The sequence below is a fragment of the Aptenodytes forsteri genome, unplaced genomic scaffold, assembly GCF_000699145.1.
Source record: "Aptenodytes forsteri isolate BGI_AS27 unplaced genomic scaffold, ASM69914v1 Scaffold107, whole genome shotgun sequence".
Classification (NCBI taxonomy): Eukaryota; Metazoa; Chordata; class Aves; order Sphenisciformes; family Spheniscidae; genus Aptenodytes; species Aptenodytes forsteri.
In genome coordinates, this window is record NW_008794118.1 from 403,857 (window position 1) to 413,877 (window position 10,021).

The 10,021-nt window shown below is 43.4% G+C and overlaps 1 protein-coding gene across 1 annotated transcript in view; it reads left to right on the forward strand.

The window, feature by feature from the left end:
- The first annotated feature begins 7,313 nt into the window (after positions 1-7,313).
- The window catches only part of PGK1 (phosphoglycerate kinase 1), an 18,538-nt gene continuing 15,830 nt past the window's right edge, over positions 7,314-10,021 (forward strand). Inside the window, exon 1 of the mRNA XM_009276600.1 lies at positions 7,314-7,455. Coding sequence (XP_009274875.1) covers positions 7,314-7,455 — 142 coding nt within the window. The remainder of the gene's footprint in view (positions 7,456-10,021) is intronic.

Genomic DNA, 10,021 nt, shown 5'->3' on the forward strand with positions numbered 1-10,021 from the left:
AGGTTTGATAATGTTGAATTACATTAGGAAATAGAGCCTGTGGTGTAAACATGTAATTCCAGTTTGTGCTTGTAGAGGAGAAATACTCCGTTTGCAGCATGGTAAAGAGATCTCTGTAATGTTCCGATTTTTAACTTGAAGTCTGATGTCAGTGCATAGATTGTGTATGTAAAAAGTCACGAGTAAATAGCTTTTGCGTTTTATCTGAGAACTAACAGAAAAATACCAGTGTATAAAAACAGAAGAGTTGCGCTATGGAATATGTTGTTAGTAAATCAGTATACTTGTTTTATTGCAGTGAGGAGAACACCATAATTTGTTGCTGCCACTAGTTTAAGAAACAAAGTACTTCTGTTGCAGGATTTGGGTTCTTAATATCTCTACATGAATACAGATTATTTTTTTAAATTAGATTATAGCTCTATGTATGTATCAAAGCGTTAAGAAATGCTGAGATACATTACTGCAAAGCCATTCCATAAGATGTCGTTCTCAGTTTTCAGCAGCAAAGCTGTTTCTCACAGAGCAGATAGTTCCCTAAAAACTGTTTGATCTTATTACGATGGTGTTTTAGTGCTTCACGACCATGCAAACTGTTTCCAAAGATTTCAGTTTTTCTTGTTTATCCACGCTCATTCTCGGTGGCGTTCTTGGCAAGATTCTGCAGATGAGAGGGAAGCATTCCACATATTTTTGTCTGGATTGTGCTGACGGGTGGTCTTAACTGTGCAGTGAAGACACAAGACAGATCCCAGCGTGCTTTCAGATGGGAGTTACACCACTGCAAGTGCTGGTCCGGCCCCTGGTTACGGTATATAGGGCATGTAAATGCCAGACATCATGCTCTCACTGCAGGAAATCGAGTAGTGACTTAGGGTTAAATTCCTGGTTGGTAGATAAAGCAGAATGAAGAATTTGTTAAATTATTTCCAAATATATTTTTAGAGCACTTTGGCTTCGACCTTTTGTTGTCCAAATTGTGCGTAGGTTGAATGCTTACAGTGGAATGCTGCCTTTATCACCAACTTTTTCCCCAATACAGATGTTTTTCTAGGCTTTTCCATTTTCTATGAAACCCAGTATTTGTTCCAGTTATAGCAAAATAAGGCTACTTTTCAAAGCCAGGATACTTAATGAGGTGCAGAGATGATTATCGGGGAATAAGGAACAGTAAAACGCTGGCTGAGAGGGAACGGGATAGCAGCTTGTAAGCACAGTCGGAGGATCGAACTCTAGAGAGAGGAAATAACTAAGCTAAAGACCCGTGTTAGCTCAAGAATGAAGGGCTATAAGGTGGTTGTGATAAATCTAGGCTTGAATTGAGATGAAGCGCTTTAACTAACAGCTGTTAGGTTCCGAGACAGCTTCTGTTAGAGCTAGTATGGGTGGAAAGCAAAGTGCTCTCACGTTTCTGAAAGAGGCTTATATGAAGCAATGCCAGGAAAAGCAGCGGTCAGGGCTTACTGACCCAGGAAGTCCCTGTCAGTCCAGTTTTCCTCTGTAGGAAAATCTGTCTGGAGTTGTCGTTTGAACTTGAATTTAATACACGCTGCGTTTGAGTAATGTATAGCTGATTAAGAAATTCAGAGTCCAGATCTTTGAAAACAGGTTGTCTGCCCAATGTCCCCCGCCCCCAAAGGTGTGATACTGACTTACAGAATGTTTATCTTGTGATTAAAATATTATATAAGGTGCTTTTATGTTGAAGAACCAAAATATTTTTCAGTTTGAATGTATGGTGCAAGTGAAATAATGTGGGAGCCAAATGTTTTCCCAAATGTACATGTTTTAATATGTAAATATGTTACTCCTGTTGGAGACAGTTTGGATTCAGGAATTTAAAATATCGCTTGGAAACACACGGTTACAAATGAAACTGTATTACTAGTCTGTCTATTTTATTGTTTTCTGTAACTAGCTATTTATAAAACCTGTGCTCTATTTAAAAAAACAAAGTACATATGCTTGAGGCTTTAAAAACTGCTCTTTGAATCTTGCCAATAAACTTTTAAAAGAGTAGACACTTGAAATTTTATACAAAAAAGAATGTGAAGCTAACAAAACGCAATGGAAGCAAGCAAGCATTTTTATTTATTAAAAACTGTATTTTTTTTGCTTAGAACTTCTGACGAAATGTTTTAAACTTGAGACTTTTTTATTCAGTGTTGGTATGAAGAATGGAGAAATGAATACTGCTGTGGAACGTTAATTCAGTGCTGTTACGTTTCTTTACACCTAGAAACATGTAGTCTCACACTTCCTATTCTTTTACGGCTGTGCCTCCATCATTATAATGGCAATTATAAGCTATATAATAAAAATGTAACATCCAAAGACTGTTTTAAATCATGTTCTATGATCTCCTTTAAATATTTCTTTTGCTGACTTAACAGATTCTACTGCCAGCTGCGCAAAATCTCTCCCTATTCCTTCCTCCGCGCTGTCCCATTAAAAGGCCAAACGTGGCACCTCGGGGCCGTGATGACGTCGGATTGCCTTCCAGCAGGTTGAAATGTGCACGTGCAGGATGGAGGTTCTGCAGGCAGCTTTGTGTGTCACGTGCACTTCATCCTCCCCAAGTGAGAGCGATCTGGGTGAAATGGGAAAGGGGAAGCGCTGTTGCTTTTTGGTTGTTCAGCAAAAGGCCGAGGATCAGGGTTTCTTATGTGTATTTCCAGCTCTGCTAAACTGCATGGCCTTGAGCAAGACACTCGGCCTGCGTGAAACTGTAGGGCTGTTGGCAAGTGGTGTTAGTGAAAGTTGGGAAATTGTGGAATAATCATGTGAAGAGCATCACCGTATTACCGAACCGTGGAGTAGCTGAGGCTGGAAAAGACTGCTGGAGGTCATGGAATCATTGAGGTTGGAAAAGCCCTCTAAGATCATCGAGTCCAACCGTCAACCCAACACCACCATGTCCACTAAACCATGTCCCTAAGTGCCTCATCTACTCGTCCTTTAAATACCTCCAGGGATGGGGACTCCACCACCTCCCTGGGCAGCCTGTTCCAATGTTGAACCACTCTCTCAGTAAAGAAATTTTTCCTCATGTCCAAAGTCATAGTCACATAGTCGAAACCTGTCAAAGCAACCTCTTCGGGCAGTCTGTTCCAGTGGTCGGTCACCCTCACAGTAAAAAAGTGTTATGTTAGGATGAAATTTCCCGTGTTTCAATTTGTGCCCATTGCCTCTTGCTCTTCCACTGGGCGCTGCTGAGAAGAGTCTGGCTGAAGTGCAGTGGTTTATGCAGTCACTCCTGTGTCCCAAAGAAAAGTGCCAAGCGTGAAGGGGTGGGGAAAATTCAATGTGAGTGCTCCTGTGTTCTTCTCATGGAGATAGCCGGCCTCCCATCCCCAAAATAATCATTTAGGTCAAAATCTAGCACAAATCTGCCAAAGCCTAGATGCTATCCCGAACAGCGTTTGAAGCAATGAGGAGCAGTAACAGAAGGAGATCTCCTTCTCGGCTCCCCAGCTGGCCTTGTTAGAGGAGGGCCTGGCTGGTCCCCAGGTTGTGGTCTCTGATGGCCAGCACATCTCCCGGGGGCTTTCTACCTTCAGTTGGTCAGGATAGAAAAAAGGTGTGAAGGCTGAATAGGTCTTACATTTTTGAGTTTTCTAGAAGCATCTCTCAAGCATTTTAAGTAAACAATGACTGAATGCCTCAGTACTCCTTTGAGCTGTTATTTTCATTTAAAAAAACCCAAAACCCGCTCTGTCCAAAAAACTTCTCGTTCCCTGTGTTTGCCAGGCTGCCTCTCCACCATGCCTTGCGCCTCTTCACAGGTAGATTGGCCAGGCTGGCTTCTGGAGTTTCATGGTGCAGTTTTTATTGTATTACCAGAAGAAGAGTGCGCCTTGATTTCCCCCCCGCCCAGGGCTTGCTCAGGCCAGGGTCCTGCGAAGACCTGCTCTCCCCCTCCGGACCTCAGCTCATCTGCCTAGCGCTGAGTTGGCCTCACTTGGAGATAGTGTGGAGGTTTTTAGATGCTGCATGATGAAGAGCTTCCCTTGTGTCTCCTCCTTCAGCGTCTGAGATGACTCACTGCTTGGCTAGAGCTGGATGGGCAGATCCTGCCGCACTGGGGAGCGGGCTGGGGGAGAGAGTCCACGAGGCTGCGCTGCTTTGGAGTGTAAACTAGGAGGCGAATACCTGAGGCTAGCTCTAAGTGAGCGAGGCGTGGGAGATCCCATGGGCTGTACAGACGTGTTTAGCGACCGCTAACTTCAGGCACAATGAGTCTTTGTCTTCACTAGCTCTGCTGTTGCGTAGAAGACGTAAGTTTGCATTCAAGTCTTTCCGAGATGAAGAATTTTGCTTTCAATTAAGACACAACCCTATAATTTCATCATCTTGGACTGACTTTCATTGGCCTAATATGCCCCAACAGGTGTGGAAACCTACAGCTTTTAACACTTGTGGTTTTGCAAATGCAGGCTTGTTGCACAGAAATAGTAACCAAAACATTTAGGTTTGTTTAATTTAGGCCTTTAGTTGTTTTGGGTTAAGAGAGTGTGTGGATCTTCTTGTTTCAAATTAAACAGTCTATTTTAGCTATGACTGAATTTAAAAAAACCACAAAAATTGGCTAGAACTTTTTTTTGCATATATACCCAGCTACAGTTTTGCAGCAGATTCTTTAGTGAAAGTGGATCAAAAGCACCTCGCTCTGCAGCCTCGGGCTTCTGTCGCTGTGCACGGGATGGACACAGTACTTACCATGGAGCTTGTGTAAGGGAAGTTTGACTGAAGCCGTAGTCGGTCTCCCAAGGTACAAAACACATCTCGGCCTCAGTTAGGATAAGATCAAACACTTGTTTTCTATCACATTTGTTTTTCAGCAGCTTTATAGTCACAAGGCTAAAATGGAATAAAATAGGCTATACCAGTGAAAGTGTATTTTGAGATCTGGAAAATCTCTATCTTTTGAATCGCGTAGAAAACAGCTTATTTTCATGAGTCAATCCAGACTGGCCAGCCTAGCCGCAGTGTCACGGTACGGTATCGCGCATCAGCAAGCCAGGCCTTTATACCCGCTGCACAGAACACAGCCACGTATCCAGATTATCTGATGTCACTGGTGGTGTTAAATATCTTCCTTAATTGAAAGTCTTTTGTCTTAACACACAATAGCGTTTCCCTTGTAAGCTGCACTTCCCACATTCTGGCATCTTGGCAAGAGGAATACCCGACTCAAGTTACCCTGATGTGGAGCTGCACAGAAAACTCACCAGATTAACACATCTGGATCTTAAGATTATCTCAGTTGAAGGTTCCATAGTTTCAGGGAAGATCACCGATTAATCTGGAGGACCCTGATCTGGATTCATTGAAATGTCTTACTTACAACAACCTGTATTTTAAAAAAACATTAAAAGGAAGAGCCGGGAAGGATTACAAAAACCAAAGCTGGAGCTGGTGAGAACATATGGGATTTGTGTTCATGTAAACTTTAACCTTCAAAACAGTAGTCAGTTTGTAGGTATAAATCTTAATTTTTTTGCCTAATTTGTCCTTAAATTCCAATGCTCTTGCCTGGTAATGCTCACAGTGCAGTGAGTGCAGAGGCCCTGCCTCACCCTGAAGGGCCGAGAAGTTTGCCAGCAGGTAACTCCCACCTTTTATTTAGGATAAAAAGGCGAAAGCTAACCTTGTGCGTGCACACTGTCACAAATCCCTTGTAACTTCTCTACCTCTAAGTCTTTGCTAATTCCACAGAACCACAGCTGGCTGATAATTTACAGAGTACGTAAACGAACATTCCCTGCCATAAAATGCTCGAGTTCAAAGTAGGTTCGGTTACCTACGGAGGTGAACTCGGTAGACATCCATGGTGAATGCAGAATAGCCCAAAAATAACGACATCCCCGTTGTCCGAAAGGCCTGATCTGCACGAGCAGCAGAGCGCTCCGAGGAGCTTCTTCCCGTTGGTAGTTTCAGAAGACAAAAGCCGAGCGGAACTGAATCGGTGCTTCCTCCCGTCTCCTCTCTTTTACGTGGTGCTGGGATGGCTCTTCAGTGGGGTGTCACCTCCGCAGCCTGCCTACCCCAGAGCACCCAAACTTTGGTTTGTGCTGTAAGAAATCGCCCTCATTAAGGAGGTAAGAGAGAAACTGAGGAGGAAAAGACAAGGTCTGCTTATTCCTTCAGCGCCCAGTGGTTTGGGAACAAAGCAAATTACAAATTAACAAAGCAGACTTGTAAGATCCAAAGTTTAAATTAAGTGCGATTAAAGAAATATATTTAAACATGATAAAGTGGAAAGCCTATGAGTGGATCAGGTAACTAGAAATAGAGAAAGAGCACAGAAAGAGCACCTGGCAGAATTTTGGGGAGGGATTTTCTCGCCAAGAGGCAGGAAAAAACCCTTCCATTGCACCTTGCAGGAACCGTGAAACCACGGAGAAATATTGGTAGAGCATTAACATTTCCTAGTGAGTGCTCACCCACCTTCCCCTAGAGGGCCCTGTTTCTTAAAAAGTCCAGAAACAGCGTCCGGTTCATAAAAAGTGGGGGTGCTGGGAGGGCTCCTGGGCTCAGGAGGAGGCAGGGGGGCAGATGCCCCAAACCACTCTCGCTTCTGGTTTATTCCGTTCACTGAACGCACAGTTCAACGACAAATCTGTTGGGAGGGTGTAACAAAAAGATTTGTCTTTTTATTAGTTGGCGATTATTGTTAGACTGATTTGTTACCCATTTTTTTAAGCAGGCAGTATTAAAGGTCTAAAGCAAAAGATAGGAGCTGATTGCATTAAAACAGATAAATGTGCAGTTAAGATTGATGAGGGGACTATGTCTGGTATTTATACTGAATATCAAAATACATGCCCCAAACACCATCAGCTTTGATTATCCAAGAAAAGTCTGTATTACAAGTCAATTCAATAGGTTTTAAATAATAATTTTTTCTAAAAATCTTATTTTTAAACTGCGGTATTAAAACCCCATAGTGAAATATGTGATACATGTGTAAAAGCCTTTTAATATAAATGGTCCTGCTCTAGACTCATTCGGCGATGCTCTATTTCTGAAATCTAAGCACATAAGATTGAGAGCCAGCATTTGGAGGGAGGAAAAAAACCCAGGCTGTTTCTCCGACTCCCTCCTGAACTTCTTCAGTCTCTCCCTCTCTCAAGAATGCTCCCTACATCTTTCCTACAAGCTACCTGTCCTTGAAAACTGCACTACTGCAAGGAGAAAAGAAAACTTAGAACTTGTGCTGAAACCTGTTTTTAAGTAGAAGCTTTAAAATGCAGAGGGTGGTTATAAAAGCGGGAAGTTTCTGAAGACTGGATCATGCAATACAGACGAAGATGCAGATTCTTGGCCTCCAAACCGCAGCTCTTCACTCTGATTCATATAAATACGCACGCCAGGGCACCAAAGCCCCTGATCTGTCTAAACTTGCCACAACCCTATTCCTTTTGGCTAAACGAAGCAGGCAGGCTCACGCAGGTGAGGGCTATGTCGGCCTAAAGCACAGCTTCTGTTTCGTGTTCCTAGAAATGACTTCCTAGGGTGATTACAGGTCTAACACCAGATCCTTGGTTTTTTCATTACCAGCCCTTTGCCCTCCTGGCTTTGTTGTACTGGTTAATTTAAAAGTACAGGTTTTGAACTGTTTGCATGGGCTTTTTTCTTTAAATATTTGCAGTATATTCTAAATATTTCACAACAGGAGGGAAGGACAGAAAGGTGACTCAAGCGTGGAAATGAGCTTTGAGTCTCGAACACGTGTCTGCAATACTTCCCCTTTCTTTGTAACTTCTTTATAACGCGCAAATTCTGGTGCCCTGGCTATATCCCATCTGGAATTATGTTCTGCCACCGCAAGTTCTCGTGTGACTCCCTGCCTATTCCCCCACCTCACGTTCTTCACCAAAAAATGGAGAAAAAGCAAGCAAGCATAAAACCAGAGTACACCTTATGTTCATAAGGTGTTCATATGGCTGCAGTTCTGCCCAAAACAATAGATCCTTATAACTGCCCTAAGCTTCTAATTTCAGATGACTCCAGACTTCTTAAGCAATATTCTGCTGGCCTATTGGATGTATACAGTTGTGGTGGAGTTAGTCCTATTGAGTCCTACTGAACCCTGTTCTTGCTGGGGTTTTTAAATTTATTTTTATTTATGGCTTGCCTTAGTCCTTTATTCCTGAATGCTCTCTTCTAACTGGGGATTAGCAAGTGTCCCCCCGTCCCCTCTCCTCAGTCAGCTGTGGTATACAGCTATCTTCCATCTTACATTACTGTGGGTGCCCAGGTTACTCTGTTCGTGCCACGCACCGTGACATTTCTCCTCCATACTTTTTTACCCCTAGGAGATGGCATGCAAGCTTTTTAAAATAAAGTCTTGTTCTAATGACTGAATCTATTTACCGGGGAAAGTAATAGGTGCTGCAAGGATGCGGTTGTGGACTGCAGCTGAAAGGAGCCTTCCTTTCTGAGTCAGCATCAAGGAATTTAACTGTTGCCTTTGAAGAACGCAGCACAGCACAAAGTAGAATGGGGAGAAGGAAACAGATTAATTTCAGAACAGTTAAATAGTTACAGCTCCTCTGGATCTGGAGTACCCCTTCCTTATCTTCTTACCCAGAGTCCCTTTAATGTGAGCATTTGTTCACCTGCTCTCTGTTGCGCTTCAGGCTCTGCGGGTAAAAACGGCTCTCAGCAGTCGTGCTTGTGTGCAGGCAGTCCCCACTCTTGAGAGGGCTCTTTTGCCAAACAAACCCTGGAAGAGGATCTGAAAATGGAGCACTCCCAGACGGTGGGAGGGCTGGATTCAGGCCCAGTTTAGGATTTGACTCTTGGGCCTTGGTGAATGTTGTATTAGCATCGATACTTCCAGACGTCCCTGCCCACCGGTGATGCTGCAAGTGCCGTCCAGGTCCTCTGGGTTAGAAGGACCCTGCTGGCTATTGCAAATTCAGGGCTGGTTTACTGATTTGCAGGAGGGGCCCTTGGATACGCTCCAGATTTACTCTGCAGTCAATATTGAGACCGTTACTGGACCTAATTTAATTTGAACCCTGATTGTATGATTTATAGCTATAGATGATAAAATACGGTGACATACACTGATAAACTAAGGTCTGGTCTTCTCCGTCCTAATAGGAGGTGGCCTATCAGGTGATTTCACATCTCCTATTAGTTTGTTCCCACTTGTGTTATTTCAGCTTTTATTGCTGTTAGGATTGCCATATAAGTTGGGTAAACTGATGTCTCTTACCTGTCTTTGAGGCCCATCCAAGCTTTTCCGAGCCTTCTGACAAGTCTTGCAGGAGGCTCCTGCTCTTGATCCTCTGCCCCAGAGCCCACGCAGGCTGGATGTGTACATCTATGGGTGAGCAACACATTAGCTTGGCTATCTATGTATCTTTGTATTTTGTTTCTTGTAAGTGCATGCTTGTTTTCTTCTGTTTTGCCTGTACTTCGTTTGCCTGTTGTAGGCTGTTCCTCTAAGTTTGGCCTTTCTGTCAGCAAAGAACTGATTTTGTCAGGCACTCAGCTTGCCGTCACAATTTTCTCAGCAGTGTCTGTATATTTAGTGAGTGTGGCAAAAAAAAATAAACCTGCCAGCAAACAGAAAGGCCTAGCTATCCTACGGGTAAAAGTCAAAAGACCGTGAGCTGCTTTTTCATACAGCGTACAGTCCATTACATTGCATTATTTACATACAGTGTACAGTCATAGAATCATAGACTCATTAAGGTTGGAAAAGACCTCTAAGATCATGAAGTCCAACCATCAACCCAATGCCACCATGCCCACTAAACCATGTCCCTAAGCGCCGCATCTACACGTCTTTTAAATACCTCCAGGGATGGCGACTCCACCACTTCCCTGGGCAGCCTGTTCCAACGCTTGACAGCCCTTTCGGGGAAGAAATTTTTCCTACTATCCAATCTAAACCTCCCCTGGCGCAACTTGAGGCCATTTCCTCTCGTCCTATCGCTTGTTACTTGGGAGAAGAGACCGTCCCCACCTCGCTACAACCTCCTTTCAGGTAGTTGTAGAGAGC